The 22,979-nt window shown below is 43.7% G+C and overlaps 1 protein-coding gene across 6 annotated transcripts in view; it reads right to left on the reverse strand.

Annotated features, from left to right (window-relative positions):
• Nucleotides 1-22,979, reverse strand: part of DNAJC6 (DnaJ heat shock protein family (Hsp40) member C6) — a 191,457-nt gene that overhangs the window by 34,092 nt on the left and 134,386 nt on the right. For all 6 annotated transcript variants that reach the window (XM_031968960.1, XM_031968963.1, XM_031968962.1 and 3 more), the window contains 5 exons: nt 10,281-10,403; nt 5,233-5,366; nt 3,348-3,542; nt 1,840-1,957; nt 170-249 (listed from right to left, as the gene is read on the reverse strand). In XM_031968960.1, coding sequence (XP_031824820.1) covers nt 170-249; nt 1,840-1,957; nt 3,348-3,542; nt 5,233-5,366; nt 10,281-10,403 — 650 coding nt within the window. The remainder of the gene's footprint in view (nt 1-169; nt 250-1,839; nt 1,958-3,347; nt 3,543-5,232; nt 5,367-10,280; nt 10,404-22,979) is intronic.

Below are 22,979 nucleotides of genomic sequence, written 5' to 3' on the forward strand. Positions count from 1 at the left end.
CTCAACAACAACCAAACCTGAGGCATTGAGCTCCATGGTCTCTGAGATACCTTCTCATGGGCTCGGGGTGACGATGTATCATAATCCCTAACCATCACATGTAGACTCGGCAATCAGCACCCTGAAGATGGCCCCAAGGCTGGGCTCTTCGGGTCCACATCATACTTACTTGGTGAATTTCAATACTGTTGTGCCCAGGGGTACAAATCCCGTGTGGAACTGAATCTGGAATATCTGAGTGTTGGTCATCTAATGGGAAAAGAGAAACAAATGTAATATGCTTCTGGATGAAGGGTTTGACTGATTCCCCAAAGCAGAGCCAGAAAGTCACCTTTCCTAGCTTTCTGGGACAGTGTGGATGACCCCAAGGTCTTCTTGTACTCTCATTAGCCTTCCACTTAAAACAACTGTGATCCCTGTTCTGCTACTGGTTACCTCTGTGATCATGGCCAAGTCATTGACTTTCTCTGAGGTTCAGTCTCTTCATCTATAAAATGGGCATTGTGATGGAGAGTCCCCTCCCTACATCGCAGGGCTATTTATATTGGGGATCAAATAAAGCAATGATGGAAAATTCATCACTGATGGAAATTTCTATCCAGACTTGGGTCTACAATGGGCACTTCTTATAGATTGGAGCTCAATTTCCTTTGATGCCATCTCCCATTCTGCACTAATATGCTGAGGAACACAACAGCAGTGGAGGCAAAGGAGTGAAGTGTTCTGCCTGAGACATCAAGGCAAAAACCAACAATACAAGATGGGAAGCAGCAGACACAGGAGCACAGCAGACAGATGGATGAATTTGGAAGTTGGGAAGAACTGGGTCAAACAATCCCACACTGATCCTGAGGGACTGATCTTTAAAATGGGTATAACAACAACCTTAGGATCAGTATCTCAGGGTTGTGATCAGCAGCAAGGGAGATGATGGCCAGGAAGCACTTTGCCAGTTTCTAATGCTATGTAACTGTCAATCATCATCACGATTATTCTACCAAAGTAGCTTTAAAAAGATATCAAGAAGGCTCTGTGTATATTCCAACTAAGGAATAGTGGCAGGCAATCCAGGGACTCTTAAAGGAAGTTTCCTGATCTTCCAGAATTAGGTTGACTCATCCTACTATACTCAGCTAACTTCATTTTGCATATCCAGGAAAAGTCCCAGATCTAGGATCAGAGAACTTAGATTTTAGGAGATTGTTTGATTGATTATTCAACTTTAACCAATAATCTAAACTATTTTACTTCAGTTTCCCCATTTATAAAATGAGAAAGTAGATTGGACAATCTCCAAGGTCTCTTCTAAGCCTAAAATCTATGACTCTGTTATTTGTCTTCTATATTTCTAGAACAGAAGGGGATGGGGAGAATAATCTCTAATGAGCTTCAAGAAACTCAGCCATGAAATGGTGATTTCTATCTAGCCTGGATGTTATGATAAACAAATGAAATAATATCTGTATTACCCTTAGCCAATGATGAAGTTTACAGATAAATAAAGATCAACTCTGACTGTCACAAGTATTATCACCCTAGGATTGTTGTTGGTTCCAGTGGTCAATCAAGAAGACTCATGGAGGTTCAGTTTCCTCACCTCTAAAATGGGGATGATAATAGTACCCACCTCCCCAGACTGTTGTGCGTTAACCAAATGAGGTAATATATGGAAAGTGCTCTGCAAATCCTCAAGTGCTGTATGAGTGTTAGCTATTCTTATTATTAGCGTTGCCATAACTATAAGGTCTTATGGAGATAAGGGTCCATTAGCAGCATGGAGAAACTCAGATAGGATAGAGGAGAGACCATCCCTTCCCTTCCTTCTGCCCAAGCCCATACTTTAGCCTGCAACCGTCCCCCGATGGTCGATCTCATGTGGTAAACCGACACCACCACGTCACCGTGAGCCATGACCCCCAGCGGAATGACAACCTTGCCTTCCTGGACCCGAAATTCTCTTTAAAGAAAGAAGACAAACAGAGAAAGAGGGAAGGAAGGAGGGAGAGATGGAGAGAGGAAAGGAGGAAGGGAAGGAAGAAAAGAGAGGGAGGGAAGGAAGAAAGGAAGGAAAAAAGAAGGGAGGGAAAGAGAGGAAGGGGGAAGAGAGAAAGGGGAAAAGAAAGAGAGAGAGAAGGGGGAGAAAGGGAAGAAAAGAGAGAGGGGAGGAGGAGAGGAAAGGAGAAGGGAACGAGGGAGGGAGGGAGTGTGTTAATTAAGTTAATGATACCAGTTGCCACACCATTTTAACCTTTACAGGGATACTGAAAGTAGGAACAGCCAAGGGGAACATGGTGGCTCTGACCCAGCAAATGGCTGGTCCAGCCTCAGCTCAAACCCATTGTTCTGCCCTCCTCCTGCCAGAACAATGTCTGGCTTTCAGCCAGCACTGGCAAAAACAAGCTGGTGCCACAAGGCAAGGACACCGCCACAGACATGGGGACACTGTGCTAGTGCCAGACCTCCTCCCCATCCATCTGTCTCAGCAAATAACACGGCTCATCCCCGCTCTACAGAGCTGTTCATTTTCTCAGATGTTTATCAGCAACCTCAATAATCTATTGGACCACTCTGCTCCCTTAAGATGATCATTTAAAAATAAATTGTATTTTTTTCTTGCACTTAAAAAAAAAGTCCAACCATGTAGTTTGTATATTGTAGCAAACAATGGGCTCAAAGCAGGAAGATCTGAATTTGGAGCTGAGCCCTGAGCCCTCTTGGGGTACAGGGTACAGAATGCTCTTCTTGGACTCAGGAAGTCTCATCTGCATTCAAGTCTGGTCACAGATAGTCTGTGGGATGCTGGGTAAGGCACTTTGCTCTGTTTGCCTCAGCTTCCTCATCTGAAAAACGAGCTGGAGAAAAAATATCAAACCACTCTGGCCTCTTTGCCAAGTAGGCCCCATATGGCATCACAGAGAGTCAGACATGACTGAAAAACAGCAATTCTGCCCTTTTACTGTATGGCCTTGGGTAGTTATGGTGCAGTGGAAAAGGGTTTCAAGCGCATAACAAATTAATGCAAAAAGCATGTAGGTGCTGGCTATGTAGGGGACAGAGAGCAGCCCTTGTTGGCCCTTTAACTGTATATTTCTGGGAAAGCCACTTAATCTCTCATGGCCAAAAGAAATTCTCTAAGACCCCTGAAGACACGTAATTCTCTACACAAATGAGAGCCCGGGTCCAGTAAAAACAAGCAAACCAAACAAGATGGAACCCATCCAACTCTCATGGGCTCTGATTCTATAATTAAGTAGCAATAGAGAGATCCATGGTGTATCTCCTACATGGAAATTCTGACTTAACTGGGAGGAGGAACAAGTGAAAAGGGGGAAAGAACCAGAACTCACTTCATTCTTTCATAGTCCAAGGAAGTTGTGAATATTTTGGTTTCTCCAATGAGTACGTCACAAAACGGACGGCATCCATTCCTCTGTTTGTTGAAACAAGGGACAGGACTGAGAGTGACCGACTTAACTGTGAGAGGTTTGCAGTGGGGAATGACGGGTTTGTCAGCTATGAGGTCACAAATATATCCTATGTATCTGAAACAGAAGAAAAGGATTATATCATCATACCACAGAAAGCCATTCTTTTATTCCCACAAAGAATCCCAGACACATAAAATGAAACCCAGCTCGTTCAGCTTCCTTAATAGAGTTTCATAATCAATAATTCAAGGCTCTGGGATTAGGAATCTCTGGATATTCCCTCCAACAATGCAGAAAGTGTGCTCTCCGGGGCTTTGGAAATTACTGGGGCTGAAAGATTCATTATTTCTGGCCAATCTGGTTTTGAGTCTTCCCCAATTCAGCTTGGCCAGGTCTTAGGCAAGAGACATACAGTCTATCAGTGGGCCCTTCCTCAAAGCCTTTGCAATCTGATAGACTTGTGTGCCATTGGCCTAGCCAAGGTCAATTCTAAACCAAAATAGCGCACTGAAGGAGGAAATACTAATGAACCTAAGGAAATGAAGACAGAAAACCACTTAACTACTTAACCTGCTGTATATCTCCCCAAACTCCTGCCAACCTGTGACCTTGCTGATGTAATATACCCACCAAGCAATAAAGCCTTTATTAAATGCTTACTCTTGGATACTGATTATGCTAAGTCGTGAGAATACAAAGAAAAGGCAAAAACCAGCCCTTCTCTTAAATGCTTAAGTTCTAACAAGGAATTATACAGAATTATACATATTAAATCGAGACCAAGACCCATTCAGAGTTCTGTGCCCTACCATAAATCTGAGATGGGGATTCCACCAAACATGCTGGACTCATTAACAGGCCAGTGAGGGAAGTCCTATGTGAGAGTTCTACATCGGTTCAAGAGACAGAGTTTGGTGGAGAAAAAAAGAGAATCTAGACAGAAAATTCAACTGAGAAGCCATAAGTGAGTTCCAGTTCTGCCAATTAATCAATCAATTAGCATTTCTTAAGCATCGTCTATGGGCCAAGTACTGTGCTACAAGGCACTCTATAGCTGTTTGACCTGACACAAATTCTAATTTCTTTAAACCTCGGTTTCTTTAGCTGTAAATTAGAGTGATAACATTCCCATTACTTACTGAGTAATCAGAGAGTTGTGATATGACTCAAATGGGATGATGGGGTTAAAAAGAACAGCTAGGTCCTGATTAGTGTGAATTTTGAATAGTGGCTATTTGGATCTGGAGTCACACTAACTGAAGCATAATTATAAAAAGGTGATCGGTTGTAGCCCAGTGGGAATCCATTTCAGAGAATTCTTAATCACAATAATTGGGACCTCATTGTATTATTATTATTATCATTATCACTGTATCAGCTGGATATGTATCTGTGTGTTTATTGCCTATTATATATTTCTAAAAGCAAATTTACTTTATATATTTTCCTTATGGCATCTTTCCTCATCCCCATATTGGAGTGTCATGCAAAAGCCTATTGAAGATTCTGCTCTTCTACACGGAGACAGGCAGTTTACTCCATTGGTGAGGTCCCAATCGTCAATATGACCAATTACAAGCATCATCACCTCCACTGGGACTATTTCATTCCCACTCTTTCACTGGATATTCCGAAGGCCTCCCATGCCCAGAATTTTAATTAACACAGGACTGTGCCTCCCAGTGCCCAAGCCAGCTCTGTGGGACCAATGCAAACCAGGTAAAGCCCAAGGGCTGGTGAGTTTCAAACAGCGCACAAGACAAGTTACCACGTTCTAGCCAAGCTCGTAACCAGCATACTCTACCTCCTATGGGATGGCCAAAGTCCGATTCCAGGTCGCTTTGCGTTTAGCAACTGAATAGCAGGGACTGGATTAGAGAAGAGGTGACAGAAACAAAACATTGCACTAACCAGAACTGCCGATGCGGCACGTCCATCCTGCCAACAAAAGGCAAAAACGGGTCGTCAGTGAAGGGGGCAGTGGTGGCTGGACCAACTCCCAACCTCACGAACACCTTGTCCGGGATTTTGTCCTGAGATGCTGAGGCTCTGACATGGGTCCTAGAAGACAAACTCCCAATGGCAGAATTGCCTAGTGGGTAGGGGGCTGCTCTTGGGAGCCTTGAAGGCTGATTTTCAAAACCTTCCTCCGACACTTCTCAGCTGTAAGATTATGGACAAGTCATTTAATTTTTCCAAGTCTGCTTCCTCAATGGTCATAACGTATGTCAAGGGCTTGGAAAACTTGGAAATACCATCACCATCATTGTCATCATTATTTTATATCATCCTTAAAAGGCAGTCCACCAACTTAGGCTTGAATCCTTCTGAATGAAAAGGAGCTCACTCTCTACAAGAACAGACCATTTTTAGGCAGCCCCGGTTACAAGTTCTTTAATATATAACTTAAACATACTGGTCTTTGTCCTGGCCTCTGGAACATCACACAGTAACACTTAATTCCCTCTCAGTGTCTTTCACCTCCCTCATTCTGGACAATATTGGGAGAAACTAAGCACAAGGGGGCATTTTTGTATCCTCATCACTAACCAACTTATTGAGTGCCAGGCACTATGCTAAGTTTTGGGAATTAAAAACAAAAGGAGGCAAAAGCCAGTGCTCGCCCTCAGAAAGCTCACAATTTAATGAATTGTAAGTTAAATTAATGGATTGTAAATCAAATTCCAAAGTTGTTTCCCTCTCCCATATAAACTGGTATCCAGACCCTGCCTGTCTTTATTTTTCCAGTTGTTTTTTTGGATCGAAAGAGGTAGCTCCTGATAAGTTTAGTATTGTTAGAGGGCCCTGGGGCACACCAGAGCATACAGAGTGCTGAGGCCAGTGTCAGAAAATGGGAGTTCAAATCTGGCTCAATGGAATCTTGATCCATTAACCAAAATCTTCATGTAGAGTCACTCCATCAGCTATGAGTTCAGCTACCCACACTGCCATCACAGGCAGATCTCTTCATTTTCTCCCCATGGATATGAGAGTATCTGTCAGCTCTCCTGCTATCTCCAAAGAGGGATGGCTAATTCCCCTGGTCAACTGCTATGATTAGAAGTCAAGATCTAAGCACTCTTAGGCACCTAAGACTTAGAAGTGGTAGAAAAGGTCCAATATGCTTTGGTGGATGGAGCATAATTATGGACCTCCCCACCATCAACAAAGGATTTAGGGTTCGTTTGGGCAAGAGCTTATTAGCAAACCCCTAATGGTCACATGTGGCTTTACTAAGTGATTGTAATCCATCTACTTCTGATCTGTCCTGAAGGTTTGTTGGGGATCAACAGCCAATTCACTGGTAACTAGGGATTTGTACATCCTGAACAAACAGAAGGCTGGTGTGGGAGGAGACAAAGAGCAGGAAACACCAGCATCATGCCTTTGCTTTTGTGGCAGGTATGGAGAGAAAGGTGAAAAACAGAACAGAGTCTGGAAGGAGCTCACCTTGCAAAGGCCATCAGCACCTTGTAAATTTGGCACCCTAGAATAAACACCCCATCTTCCTACCCTCGTTAAAGCTTGAATCAGAATGTAAGTCCATGTCTACTCCCTAAAACTCATTTTCCTTTGAATTCCTCCAAGGGATTGATGGTCATTTTAGAATCACATTTGCCAGTTATTTCAGGATGATGGGATATAACTCATCTGGGTCTAGAGCCTTAAGCTCATTCTCATCTGACTCAGTTGAGAATCATATTTAGGAGACGGTGTGACACAGTGGTGTCGCCCTCTTTCCATTTTAAGCAAGAACATTTGGTGTTCATCAAGGGATGAAGGATAAAATCCGTAAGGATGTGGGTGGATTAAGACTCAGAAGAATCGCCTTCAAATTCTGGTCCTGCCACTTAGTACCTGCATGGCAATGAGCAGGTTACCTCCTTCCTAGGGACTTCTCAAACCACTCTGCCTTTGTCTAATGCCTTTAAGATGGAACATTGTACCAGTCAGCTAATTTCTATTTGTATCTTGGTGATACACTGAATACAGTGCTGGAACTGAATTCAAATCTAGCTTCAGACACTTAGTATCTGTGTTATCCCTGTCAAGTCAATAACTTCTTCCTGCCTCAGTTTCCTAGTCTGTAAAATGGAAATGATAGCACCTCCCTCATAGGGCTGACAGGTAAAGATCAAATGCTCTAATTAAACACTTTGCAAACTTTAAAGCACTATATGTTAATTATTATTATAATTTCCCATCTTGACTATAATCTCCATAAAGAAAGGAAAGATGTTTCATCTAATAAATTAGATAGCTCTTTCAGGTTTGACATGATCTCATTTTGTTCTTATAGCAAATCTAGGAGGTAGATACTATTATTATGCCCATTTTATAAATGAGGAAACTGGGCAAGAGAGTAAGTCATTTGTCCAGGTTCACACAGCAAGTAAGTGTCTGAGGGAGAATTTGAACTCTGGTCTCCTTACTCCAAGCCTAATACTCAACCCTTAGCCCACCTGACTGCCTTCATGATAATAAGAGGAAAGAAAAAGGCTTAAGATGACAAATTTGAGTGAGCAGAAGGATGATAATATCCCTTTAAAGAAAAAAGGAATTTAGAAGGGAAACTATAATAAATTCTATTTAATTCTTTCCAGAGGCTGTTGACAACTGGCAGTGGGAATTCAGGAGAGGTACTGGGGAGCTGGATGCACAGATCTGGGAGCCAGGGGCAAGCAGATGTTAATTAACTCAGGGTCTTGTCACTCTTCAGGATTTGCCTGTGGCTAACCGGTCCTTCTTTGATCTTGTGGATTTGCTCTTTGTAAACACATCCTTGTCAGAGAGTACCCCAAGCTCAAGCTCATCTTATTATATAATTCCCTTTTATTTCCTCACTAGACTTTCTAAAAGGGAAGATGATTCTAGAGAGGTGAAAGGCTCTCAAATATGAAAGTCACTCAAATTTTGAAGTATAATAGGTTGGGAAATCATTTTCAGATCCATTTAGTCCCTAAAGACTAGCTCTTGAGACGTACAAACTAGTATTCAAGGAAGCAAACTCCTTTGGATTTTATCATTGAGATCTAATGAAATGGCAAATGCTGTTGCTTTAATAATGGGAGTTTTGAAAAGTGAGGGAGATGCAAGAGCAAATATTCAAGTTTTTCTCCTCTTCCAGTTTCCAAAACCTATATCTCGTCTCCTCCCCTGTCCAAAGTGTTAAGTAGGATAATGATGAACTTACTTCAAAACAATCATAACTGATTTTGCTAGAGCACTGTCAGTGTTGCATAGTGCAAGTGCATGTGGGCCTTGAAATATTCTTGTTTTCCAGATAAGGAAATTTCAAAGTTTCTTCGACCAGTAAAACCATAAATCTATTTTTAAAAAATAATTTCTTTTCTAATAAGAGTAACTTAAGATTCTGACCAGGACACAGTCAATATTCCAGGTCTAGCTGGCCCAGGATGGAGCCCCGTGGAATCAGGCAGGGCTTGGAATAGATAAAGCTTCTCTTGATGTAGCCCAAGACTGAATTCTCATTTTTCAGGTGCCAGGATCATTCAGTAACAAAGCCAAGATGAACCCAAGGCTTGATAATGAGCTTCCCTTCTCACTACTGAACTTTTCATGAGATTAAACATTAAAGTGCTTGTGTCTGTTGGCAGTTAGAGGGTACAGTGGATAGAGCACTGGACTAAGAATCAAGAAGACCTGAGTTCAAATTCATGTCCAAGTACCCCATTCTATAGTGAAAGAAATGGAAGATTAGAGAGATTTACCTCCAAGACACTGAGGGTTCAAGGGACAGAACTGAGATTGGAACTAAGATTTACTAGATACAGCAGAAAAAAATAGTGAATCTGGAGTCTAAGGCTCTGAGTTCAAATCCTATGTTTGTAACTTACTTCCTGTGTGACTTTCAGCAAGACAATTAACCTCTCTGGGTCTCAGGTTCCTGATCTGTAAACATCAATAGATTGAATGAGGTGAACTTTTAAAGGTTCCCCCCCACCCCAGGTTTAAAATCTAACTAAATTGCTTGCATTTCATTAAATCTCAAAAATACCACACTCAAATTAATTTGTAATTTAACAGCATCATTGTCTCTGAAGAGTATTGTTAACTAGTTCAATTCCCTAGTATTAATAACAACTGACTTTATTCCCTAGTATTAATAACTGGTTCTATTCCCTAGTATTAATAATAACTGGTTCTATTCCCTAGTATTAATAACTGGTTCTATTCTCGGGTCTTAATAACTAGTTCATTTCCCTTGTATTAATAACAACTGGCTCTATTCCCTAGTATCAATAACTGGTTCTATTCCCTAATATTAATAACTGGTTCTATTCTCTAGTATTAATAACAATTAGTTCTAATCCTTAGTATTAATAACTGGTTCTATTCCCTAGTATTAATAACTGCTCTATTCTCAGGTCTTAATAACTAGTTCATTTCCCTAGTTTTAATAATAACTGGTTCTATTCCCTAGTAACAATAACTGATTTTGCCCATTGGGGAGAGGGAGAGAGAGTGAAGGAAAACTCCAGTAACCTCTGCACTGCCGTGAGCATCTGCCGACATGGTTCTCTGACATGTTAGGGAGTTGTGACTTTAGAAATCCCTAAGGAAGGGGATCTGGGCCAGCTGGAGGCGGGGAGGCCTAAGACGAGGGAGGCTGGGTCAGATCTAGCCAATGATAAGCCCGAATGAACTGCTTAGTCTGTGCATCCTTCTAAGCACTGCGGGTGCAAAGTGGGAGGGAGGGGCAGTCTGGGTACCCGGAGCGGTGTCAAGGATGCCCAGAGTGAAAGAGCGGGGAGGGTCCCAAGGCTGGGGACCCAGGCTGAGCTTCTTCCAGAAGGCCCCAGAGAAGCAGCTGCTCCGGGGCTTACTTACCATGCAGTGGATGACGCAAACATTCTTGGGGTTCTGCTGAAGCCAGTTGTGCATGTTCTTGCACACGGCATAGAGATTGTGCAGGCTCGGGGCTTGTCGCATGGGCCAGCTGCATTCGGAGACCTGGGGACCATGACAAAGACATAAGTGTTGCTCCTGGCTAGATGGCCTGCTCAGAGGGATACTGGGGCGGGGGGTTCTACACACACACAAGTGCTTCTTCTAATAGTCAAAAGAAGGGAATCAGAGGAAATAAAAAATAACGAAAAGAGGGATGTAAGAGTGAGGGGGAGGGAAGGGGACAGGAAAGAAATAGGAAAGGGAGAGGAAGGAGAGAGAGCGGGGCAATTGTTCTTTCGTGCTAATTGTGGACAACATAGTACATAGAGCTATGGAGGAAGATAAAGTGCTTATTCAATGCCTACTATATGCCAGGCACTGCACCCCAAAAGGGCAAAATCATGGTGTCAGGGCTTGTTTTGAACCCAAGCCTTCTTCGCTCTAAACTCACCACTTATACCATTAATGTATATTACCTTATTCTAACAACATCTTTTTTTCTGTTTCCATCTCATTCAATTTTCTTTTTTTTATTTGTTTGTAAATAAAAATTTACATTTTTATTAATGTTTTTTCTTTTCAAAACATATGCCTGGATAAATTTTCAACATCGACCTTTACAAAACCTTGTATTCCATTTTTCCCCTCCCTCCCCACTCCCTCCCTAGATGGCAAGTAATCCAATATATGTTAAACATGTTCAGATAGATGGTTTTCAATTAAGATCGACCGATTGAGAATTCCCCAAATAAACTGTAATGGAGTCGGTATTCTCGCAAATCAAATTGTCATTCAGAAATCCGGTGGCTCTTGCAGGGACCCACAGAAGTTCTAGAATGTTATTCCCGAACAATTTATCATCCTGACTGTTTCTAATATCCAGATACATGGAATGAAACATCCTCAAAATACAGACACTGAGTGGATGAAATAGAAGTCATGTGAGAGCAGGGTACAGCATCTCCCATGTCCATCCTCTGGGACCAGACCTGTCCTAAAAGGGCCTCTGGGGAAGCTGGACCCCAGTGCTTTGATTCAATAACAAAAAGCAATTATTTTTTTCTCCAGGTTCCATTATCCTGGACACATATGAGAGATATAGGAGAGAAGGGTAGCAGGACAGCCACTGGTCCCAGGACCACCTCTAGAAGGAAAAAGCTGAGAAGGAAATGAGGGTATTGAGAACTGATATGTAGAAGGTCTTTTCAAGTGTCCACCCAGGCTTCAAGGAGAAAGAGACAACGCATCTGCAGGTGTGTCCAGGAGCTGCAAACAAAGCATGCTGGTGATCGCCAAATGTGTTCGGAGCAATTTGTTCTGCTTCAATTTTCAGCTCATATAAGGGCGGAAGGAAAACTGGTGGAAACCACTGGCTGAAAAGCTTCAAGATTTCAGGGAAGAAGACCCAGGTTCATCTCAGCTCTGCTACTGACTAGCACAGAAGGTGCTTTCATCTCCCAAATGGGACCAATAATAACACGGAATCATCACCTCACAGCTTCTGGTGTGGAAACCTAGAGTTCAACGGCCAAAACGCTATTGCAAGGTTTGCTTCTAAGATGGCAAGGATGAGGATGAAGATAACTAACATTAATTTTTTTATTATAGCTTTTTATTTACAAAAGCATATGCACCAGTAATTTTTCAACACTGACCCTTGCAAAAACTTCTGTTCCAACTTTCCTCCTCCTTCCTCCCACCCTCCTAGATGGCAGGCAGTCCAATACATGTTAAATATGTTAAAGTATATGGATATGGATAACTAGCATTAATATAGTCTCCTCTGATCTGAGTCACTGTGGCTCTCCACTGCCCAGGAGAGTTATGAACTGGTTCTAATCAGAATCCTTTCCTCCCCCTACAGCTGGAGGTCAGTGATGGCCTTCATCCCACAAGGCACAAACTCATCTTATTGACCAGGTAAAGCACCTTTAGCGAAAGGATGTTTGCCATCACAAATAGCAGGCATCGTCCAACTGGATGTTACCGATTCTGCACGCTTGCTCAAGCTATCCAAGACCGCCTTATGCTGTTCCATAACTGCACTATGGAGGGTTCATACCCACTACGCTGGGACCTTGCCTTCTCTCAGTGCTAATGTACAGTGCAGGTAACTCACTACTTGTTAAAAAACAAGTACTCTGACAGTTTCCCAAGGAAGCAAGACTAGATCATTCATTGTGTGTGTTTAATTTAGACTGGAGCAGGGAGGGAGGCAAGGGAGCCATATTAAACCACAAATGCTTTCCAGCAGGAAGGGACCTGTTTTTGTCGTATTGTTTCAATTCTGGGAAGAAGATACCTGAGAGATGAAAAATGGAAAAGATCTGTAAAGATTTTTATGATGTTCTTTTCACCATAAAAGACAGTGGAATGACCTATTTTCTGTCACAATACTCAATACTGTGGGAATTACCCAGAGGCAATAAGGTAACAGAGTGAATAGAACTTGGCCTGGAGTCAGGAAAATCTGAGTTCAAATCTGGCGCCGGACCTGGGACAGTTCCTAAACTTCAGTCTGACTTTATTTTTTAGCTGTAAAATGGAAATCATAACAGTGCCCACCCCACAGGATTATCGTGGAGATCACACAAGAACATATCTGTTAAGCTCTTAGCACTAAGCCCAGCACATAGTAGGAACTTCAGAAATGCCTATTTTCTCCCTTCCCCCCTCCAGTTTTGAATTCTAACATCATCATACCAGATGTGGGTCTTCATAAAGTCAGGAAAATAAAAAGATGGGAAATAATGGCCAGACCAAATACAGAGAAACTCTGTCCCTTGCTATCAGCTCTCCCTAAAGGAACCATAAAAATAGCAAATACCTTCCCCTCCATGCAAATCCAAGGGACCTTGGATTCTCCATTTTTAAGGTTTTTTTTTTTTTTTTTTGCTGTGCCTTGCTAAATTGTGTACAGATGAGAGAGAAAGGGATTGTGACAAAGACGTAGGGAGACACTTTAAAAGTAACTAAAATTTGTTTTCCTCCATAATTTTTTATTAAAATATCCACGATGTAGCAAGAAAAAAAAAAGCATTCCACTGAGGAAGAGAGGATTTGGGTTGGGGGACTAGCTCTGTTGCTAATTAACAATCTGAACTGAGCAAGTGATTCCTCCTCTCTGGGATTTAGTTTCCTCCTTTACAAAAATAGGGATTTAGCCTAAGTAGCTATTAAGGTTTCTTCTAGCTCTGATATCTTTAATTTTATTTCACTCCTCCAAAAAAATAGCTTTAAGGGCATTCAGCTACAATGCCCAACTGATAAGTGATCTCGGGGCCAAAAATTGGGCAAGTCATGCTTGGTTAAATATACTAACAGCTCCCAAGTCACTAATTTAATCAAGTAAACAATAAACACTTAAAGGCATCTGTAATTATATATTTACTTGACGTATAATTACATACCATTCAATAAACATGTAATTAGGAATTTTTAAGCATGCATATAATCTTTAAAAATACCATAAAGGCTTGTTAAAAGGAAATTTCAATCAAAGGAAGCTATTTTTGTTCGCTAGGGTTTTCAACCCCACACAATAAATGTTTCCCCATAAGGCTTCACAGTAACTTCTCTAATATCCTTACCCAGCTCTGATAAGGATCTGATAATCAAGATTTAAAGGGAAGTATCAAAAATATGGAATGTTAAGAAGTGATTCTCTAATGGGATAAGTATTGGGTAGATGTAAAAAGATCAGGAAAATTGCAAATCTCTAACAACCATATAAAATAACATTCCAAAATGGTAGGAACAAGAGAAATACTTTTTAAAAAATTATTTGTGTGCTAATGCCCAGAAAATTGTGGAAAATGTATATAAGAGAGACAGAGACAGAAAGAGAGAGAAAAGAATAGTTGATATGGAAGGGGTTTTTTAGGAAAAATAAAAGCACACTAATGCATTGTTGGTATATGATGTGCGGGCTGGCTTTCTGGAGGTTCTTCAGATAGGCTTTGGTCTCAGCAGGATAGTCACCATGAGAATAGTCAAGAATAGTCTAGATTCTTTATTCTGGCCCAATCTGATCTTAGTGCAGGAGGCAGGAGAGCTACCACAAGGCTGGTCAAAGATAGAATGTCTCTCTTCCAGTCCTTCTTAACTCTTATATACCTTATTTAATTACATCATTACGGCATACTGAGTATGTGTGAACTAGAAAACCATGACATCGCCACGCTAAGTACTAAGAATATCTGGGAACTAGAGAACCATTGTCTCATCAATTCCACTGAGTTAACACCTTATTTCAAGTAGACTTCTCCAGAGTTCCGGCCCTTTACATTGGTAGATCTGAATATTGGTTCAAATATATTGGAAGGCAATTTGAAATTAAGATAGGAGAGTGACAAATATGGCTGGAAAGAACAACAAAATTGAATCCTTCCTGCCTAATTTTATCCACCATCCTCAGACCTAAGGAAAGATAAGAAAATCTACCTGTCTTTTTTTTTTTTCAGAGGTAGAGGACTCCAGGTATAAGAAATTGCCAAAACCATCGTACTCAATTGATGTATTAAGTACTTTTGCTCAAATGCTCTACTCCCTCTATATCTTTTTTTTTTTAATTCTGAGTTGTAAGGGATGACTGGTTGAATTGAGGAAGGAAAAGAATACATTTGAAAATACTAATAATATAAAAACAAAAAAGCAATCAAAATGAAAAAAGAAAACATCAATAAAAAAAAAGCCATTTTTGTAACTCTTTGGAGTTCTCACTCCCACTAAATAAACAGAAACATTAAGTCTAGGACGGCCCAGTGCTTTCCCCAGGCCCTGGACCACACCCTGTTAACTCCAGGTCATAAAACATGGTACTGATGACTCAATTCATAATCTCATCCCGGAGCAAGGGGACAGAAAGTTACTTGGGCTCGATCCAATGTTGCCCTCACCTCTCTTTCTTCCCCAGGAACAAGGTGTCCCAGATGGGTTGCAGAACTCCATTTGCTGAGGGTAGTAGCAAAAGCTGCTAGAGTCAGAAGAAATGTTTTTTTCCCAATGTCCTAAAGTTCTCCAAGTCCTGAGGGGGAAGGGTTTGACTGCCTAGTCAGTGGTTTTGTTCAGTCATTATGATTGTGTCTGAGTCTCTCTGACCCCTTTTTTGTTTTCTTGGCAAAGATACTGGAGTGCTTTGCCATTTCATTCTCCAGCCCATTTTATAAATGAGGAAACTGAGGCAGTCAAGTGACTTGTGTAGGGTCACACACTCAGGAAGAAGCCCAGAGTCTTGTGCTATGACAAAACTTCTTAAACTGAGGGTTGCAGCCCCATGGGGGGGGTGTGTCTCATAATTGAATATGGAGTCACAAAAGTTTCTGAATGCAACGACCGAAAATTAATTGGAAATTCTCTGGGTGACGAATCCTAGGTGTTTCCGGCAGTGCTTGTCCATGGTGCTTTGTGCCACTTTCTTGCAGCCCGGGCTGCAGACACACAACATGCGCATGAACACACACAAACGCAGCCAGAAGTAAAAACTTCTTGGGCAAAAAGGGACTTGGAGAGGAAACAGGTTAGTCATTGTGGTGCCATGGTGCCCTCTAGCTGCCAACTCGCCAGCTAAACTTGGGCATCTTTTCTGGAGAGAATTACTAGTCGGTGTACTTAAGTCAAATAAGCTAACAGCAGTAACAGTTACAATAACTACAGAATAATATAATTCCTTTGAAGAGAGGATGTGTGATATAGTGGACAGAGGTCCAGCGTTGACAGCGGAAGGGTTCAAGTCCTGCCTCTTACAAACATGCGAACTTGGACAAGTCACCTAACTTCCCATGGCCCAGGTAACTTTCTAACTATAACTACAGTTATATAAACTATATATTATTAACTATATCAAACTGTATATTATGTCCATCCTATATATAACATATAGTTATAGTTTCCTAACTTTCTAACTGCAGAGGAGGTGCTGAACAGGATTGGTGGAGGGAATTCTCTTACGTGGGAGTTCCCTTTGCCGGTGAAATCACAGATCTGGAAATCAATCTTCACACTCGCAAGCAGTGTCATTAACGTGAGATTCCTCAGAATCTCACATCATCAGATTGAATCCTCACAGCGACCCAGAGGGGAGTGAGTGTTATTGCAAGACAAGGCTCAGAGAGCTCCAGTTATGGGGAGTCTACATTATGCAAAGCCCCGTGCTGGGGAGCTGGGGACAAGATGGCCCTCACTCAGGGGGCAGCTAGAAAACAGCCTCATTGGGACACAAGGTGACAGCCTCTGGCTCTGGGATCTCATCCATATGAGGATCTCTGAAGAGTTGGGATGACCTCGGAGCTTCTGGAGGGCAGGGACCATCTTTTGTCCCTTTTCATATCCCCAGGGTTTAGCACCATGCCCGGCCCTTGATAGGTGGTTGGTTTTTTATTGGGTTTTTAATTGATTAATTGTCTTAGAACATCATGTCTCAGGGATCCAGTGACTCCTGCAGGTTTTGAAGTCCTGTAGCATCTCATGAGCAGTTTTTGTTGTTCTTTGGCACAAGTCGTCAGAGACGGAACCATCTTGGGTCTTTTCCTTTGTTTCAAGGGTCTCCTCCGTCTCTCTCCAATGGATAAGGCAAATGCATTCTAGTAAGTGCTAGGGAGCTGTCTCATAAAAGGACGGGACCCTGGGTCCTCCTGCCTTCAAGAAAAGCCCTGTGCCTACCATCCCCCACTAGTGTTCAGAGGCTGAAATATAGAAAATAAAACCTGAAGAATGAAAGGTCCAATTGGACCCATGCCAGGAGGGCTTTGCTTGGCAGCCAATCAGAAGCCTCAAAGCTCTCACAAGGAGGGTGGGCTGGATTGACTTTGCAACAGATCGCGGGAGTCACAATGTCGGAGGCAGATCACAGAGGGTCTAGATGAGGCCGAAAGGTGGATTCTGTCGGACCGGAGCAGGAAAGAAGAGCTCAGGGCCTGAATTTCAGCTCTTATGCTGGCCGGGAGCATCCAGAGGCCAGGCACGTGGCCAAGACAAAATGCAGGCGCTTCTTTGTTGGATGAACATCAAGGGCATGAGCTTCGGCAACTAGAAGGAAACAGGGACCGGCAACAAAAAGCCTGAGAAAGGGGGAGGAGCTCTGGAAACTCTCACCCTGGTATATGATGACCTGGCAAGTGAGAACATGGGGCCGATGCTCCGGACAGAAGTCGAGGGGTGGAGGAAAGAATATCAAGCATCACTTGCGGAGGCCTGATCCCTGAAGTCCCAGCAGCGGATGAAAAGCCGTGAGGGCCAATTATGTTTTAATGGGGCTTTGACAGTGAGGGGAAGGTCAATATTTTGGGGGAATATCAGGATCAAGGAAAGCTGTTTTTTTTTTCTTGCAGACATTGGAAACCTGAGTATGTTTATAAACTGGAGTCAAGGGCCTAGTAGAAGAAGAGAAAGTCAGGAGGTGTTTCAGGTCACAATTAGCTTTGCATTCTCTCATGATAGTTTCCTAAAGTAAATATGATCCCATTTTCCAGATGAGAAAATGGATGCTCATAAAAGGCATGTGAGCAGCCCAGAGTCCCAGGGCTACCCAGGAGGAGGAGCTTCCCTTGATTTCAGATCCCTGCTCTTCCCATCAAGCTCCACACTTTATACAGGGAGGTGACAAGTGGATTCTTGGCTCCGCAGGCAGGAAAAGCTTAAGGGTCACGTCAAGGGATCCTGCTTGAGGATGGAAACAGAAGGAATAGTCGCCCTCCAAAGAGGCTCTTGGGCACCCCTGGGACCCTGCGGTACCGCAGCCACACTCACGAGTGACTGAGGTTCTAGGCATGAGGTCCCGGAGTTTGCCAAAGTATCCTGAGTTCTGACGCAAAAATCAGCTTCCCCTGGAGGGCAGGGAAGAGGGGCCCAGAGAAGGGGGGCCCAGGGCAGGCTTTGCTCTGGCTTTAAAGTCCCTTTCTGGAGGCTGGAGACAGTGGCCTGGCCTCACGGGGTCTGGAACAGAGGCTCGTCTGTATTTTACAGAGGACACGGAGAACCAGAAGGGAAGCTCCCATGGTCACACTAAGTCACAGAATCAGGACTTGAACCCAGACCTTCATCCTCCAACTCTACAAAATGGTGCTGGAATATGCTAACAGAGCATCCCAGAAATGCCCCATGGGCTCAGACTCATCATCTGCCACCTTCACTCCCACCCTGACGGAGGCACCACGGGGTGATTTGTTGTGGCCTATGGGCAGTGGCCAGACCACTGGACCTACGGTCAGAACCAGAGTTCAAATATGGCCTCGGATCCGTGGGAGCTGTGGGACCCTAGGCAAGTCACTTAACCTTGATTTATCTTAATCCCCACAGAAGACAAGCATGGACCACGGGTTTCTCCGATCACAAGCCCAGCATTGTCTCCGCTGTGTCACCTCCCGGGAGAAAGTCTCAGCCTTAGCAAACATTAGCGCTGGAAGGGACCGCCAGCCTGCACTAAGCCGAGTCTGGAGCCCCTGGCAGCCGTGGGGCGTCTAGGAACCTCTTCTCCCAGTGCTGGTTATGTATCTAACGCCTACTCAAAGGAAACGGCTGCCTCTGAGGCAGAGGCTCCTGGAAATAGAGCAGTGGGATTGTTCCCATCCCTAATCACAGGCAGCCACCCCCACCCCAGCCTTCCAAACTACCAATGGCCAGCTGACCCCGCATTAAAAATCTAGCTCTAATCCAAACTCCTTGTCCCCATTTCCAAGATGAGAAAATGGAGGCTCACTGGAAAAAGGATTTGACATTGTTTTTAAATGCTCCCACAGAGCCATACCTAGGAGTTTCTGCACCTGGGCCAAGCGGGGCAAGTATTATGAACCAGTTCTCTCTTGACTTGGGACTGGGGAGAGGGACGGGTCTCCGGGCCCTGTGCACAAGGTCATTGCTGAGGGAGAGGGGAAAGAGAGGTAAGGGAAAGGCTCCCCCCCCCCAACAGATGGTGGCTTCCTATTTTAACTAATCTTGCTAATGAAGTGCTAAGCTCTGGGTTTCTACGCTGAAGGAAGGAACACGGATGCAGGGAACGTCCTCTAAGTCTGGGGCCTTCCCATGCCAAGAACCTGGGGCCAGATGGATGGCTCTGTTTGTCCTCAGAGCGGATTCACCATCGTTTTCTCCTGCCCAAGCCCCGGGGTGCCCCAGAGCCCCACAATGTCACCGGATGAGAGGGAGAAAGGGGACGTGGAACGTTCTATGGACAAAGGTGGCATAGCTGAACTCTGGGTGTGACAGACACAGAGACACAGAGAGAACAGAGACAGACCAACCGAGACTAAACCAGACAGAGACAGAGAGAAACCCAGAATCACAGAAGGGAGAGGAGGACAGAAGAGGGAAAGAGGGAAGAGAGGGGAGGGGAGGAGAGGAAAGGAGTGGGGAAGATGGGAATGGAGGAGAGGAAAAGGAAGGGGAGAGAAGGGGAGAAAGGAGGAAAAGAGAGGAGAGGGGAGGGGAAAAGAGAGGAGGAGAGGGGAGGGGAGAAGAGTGGAGGAAGGAGAGGGAAGAGGAGGAGAGGGGAAAGAAGGAGAAAAGAAGACAGGGGAGAGGAGGAGAGGAGAGGGAAGTGAAGAGGAAGGGAGGGGAGGGAAAGAGAGGAGAAGAGAGGGGAAAAGAAAGGAAGAGGAGGGAAAAAGAAAGGATGAGGAGGGAAGGGGAGAGAGGGTTTATGAGGGGAGTGTTGGAGAAAAGAGAAAGAGAAGATTAAAGAGGATCAAAGCATAAGATCATAGCTCTAGAGTTAGAAGAATCTAAGAGGCCTTTTAGTGCAGCCACCTCATTTTACAGAAAAGAAAACTGAGGCACAAGGCAGTTAAAATACTTATCCAGGGTCATCTAGGTAGTCAATGATAGAGCTGGAATTTGCATGGAAGCTGGAGAAGGGAAGCCGGATGGGCCTTGGCCAAGTTCACACAGGCAGTAAATGACCCTGATGGGATGAAGACTCAGTTTCTTTGCTTCCAGTCCCTGGTCCCACCAGCACAGATGCTCAGCTCAGCCCCGATCACGGCAGCTGCCAAGGGCCTGCGCATTAACTCGCTCCCAAACACTCGGCTACATCATTATCTCATGGAGCCCCTGCCAGACCACGTGGTTTCTCAGCATAATTAAATCCTAATGAAGTCACCCATTAAAAACCAGCAGCAGGAGAAAACTCTTCAGGGAAGTCATTTCTAAGCAGGAGCTAAAACAAGTCTGAGTCCAGAGTGTAAAGCAAACGCCTGGCTGGGCTCCTCTCGACAGAGGAGCTAACCTTCTTCAGCTCTTCACACTTCAGCTAACCCGCACAAGTCTGGGCCTGTGTTCCCCGGTGCCTCCTGTTCCCCAGGCTGGAACGCCCTCACTCAGCACTGAATTCCCACCGGTTTCCAAAGACCAGCCCAATGCCCGCTCCTCTGCTAGGAGCATTCGGTGATCCACTGGTCTTGCCTCTGTGGGGAGACCGAGAGGCTCAGACATGGTGACTGGGAGCTTCCCATGAGCAAACACCATCCAGAAGGCTACAAAATCTAATGGTCAGTCTGTCGGTTGTCCCTCCGACCTATATTGGGCACCCCGGACCAGGGCTGGGCACTGGGGATGAAAAGTACGGCTTTTCCCCATTGGTAGTTTAAAATTAGAATGGGAAAGAAAATATACCTGGGGCAAGCAGAGAAGCAGGCTGGGTCAGCAAAGGAGGTAACATTTGGGTATTGATTAATCAGCTAATAACGCCAGGGTATCTGGGTATCACTGCACTGGGTATCAGGGGTACAAATGCCAAAGTGACACAATTTCCCTCAAGAAACTTATGTTTTATTAATGGAAAAACATGTTCACAGAGAAGCAAAGAGAAAATATGTTCCAAATAGGTCAAAATAAAAACAAAATGTTTAGGAAGAGACACTACTACAGAATTTTTTATCCAGAGTTCTTAGCATAGGGACTTGCATACAGCAAGTGTTCATTAAATGAGCACTTGTTCATTTAAATGTGCAGATGTTCATTAAATGATTGAAAAAGAAGTGATATCTATAATAACCATGCATTTGGAAAGACACAGAGAGTGACAGTATAGATCAGGGCACCAAAGTTGGAATCAGGAAGACTTTGGTTCAAATCTCACCCAGGATTCTTGGGACCCTTGTAACTTATTTAACCTGGATAGACCTAAATGTTCTCATTCATAAAATCTGGTTGTTAGACTCAGTCACTTCCAAAGTCCCTTTTCAGCTGATCCTATAGTTTGCTGTCTGATGTGGGAACCCTATACGAATAAAGGAAAGAACTCTGGGCTTGGAATCAAAAAACTTGGGTCAGAATATGAACTCTGGAACACTGGGAAATGACTTCCCGTGATCTTTGTAAAATGGGGATATCGATGCTCACCTAGTTTGCTCACTAGATGTGTTGTGAGGTCAGAGGGGAGCGCGTCCACAAAGTGAGTGCTAGAATGTCAGTCATTGTTACTGTTAACAAAAGGAGCAAGAAAGCCAAGTGTAAACGTGTGTGTGTGTGTGTGTGTGTGTGTGTGTTTCTGAAATTCTAAAGGTTGTTGTGGAAGAAGGAAACCAAAGACTCTTTGGAGGGAGCACAGTGAGTAGGAGCCACAAGTGGCTAATGGGCTGAGAGGAGAGAGCTTCAGCTTAGAAGAAAACTGGGTGATGCCTGATACAGCAATCCAGCCACTGGGGCCGTCTGCTAGAAGGGGGTGCTATCAGACAGCTCCTGCAGAGGCTGGGAAAGAGACAGCACTGGCTACGTTTGTGACGTGAATGCCAGCAACGATAATGAAGCTGTCACATTTTTGGTGGAGATGGACATTACCCCGGTCCCTTCTCTTTGTCTCCTCCCCTCCTATCCACATCCCCCTTGGCCAGCAAGACTCAGCTGTCCTCCATCCCCCGCTATTCCAGACCACACTGCCCTCTACCAGCCCAGAAAACACATAACATTTATTATACGTGAGTCCCCGGCATTTAACACTTCCTCAGGGCTCGCTGGTGCATTCTGGGTAATTTTGGTTATCTTCAGATCAATTCAATGTGACCACTGCCACTAACAGTAAGAGCAGGATTATTTGGAAAGTACCCTAACATCAACTTCAATTGCTCATGCCTTTGTTCCTCCCTATTCCCCAAATACCTTCCATTAATTGTTTGTTGTTCAAGTCATTTTCATCACATCCAATTCTTGTAGACCCCATTTGGAGTTTTCTTGGCAAAAATAATGGTTTGCCATTTCCTTTTTCAGCTAATTTCATAGATGAGGAAACTGAAAAAAATGGATGAAGTGACTTGCCCAGGATCACCCAGCTAACAAGGGTCTGAGGCTGGATTTGAGCTCAGGAAAATGAGGACTCCTGATTCCAGGCCTCGTACGCTCTGCACTGTGCCCACTTAGCCTTCACTGCGACCACATTCTAATTATTTGTATTTGTTCTCTTTTATTTTATTCTATCTATATTTCAACAGATATTCGTTTCTCCCAGTAGAATGTGAACTCTGTGAGTATAAGTAGTGTTTCATTCTTTACTTTTGTATTCCTGTAGCCTCACACAAAGTCTGACCCAAAGGAAAAGCTTGATGAATGTGTATGGGTCAAAATCCCTGCGTAATATTCCTGAGAGCCAAGGCTCATCACCCTAAGCAGCTTTAGTACGAAGACTAAAACATGGCCAAGAAGGAACAATCC

Source organism: Sarcophilus harrisii, chromosome 4 (assembly GCF_902635505.1).
Source record: "Sarcophilus harrisii chromosome 4, mSarHar1.11, whole genome shotgun sequence".
NCBI classification, from domain to species: Eukaryota; Metazoa; Chordata; class Mammalia; order Dasyuromorphia; family Dasyuridae; genus Sarcophilus; species Sarcophilus harrisii.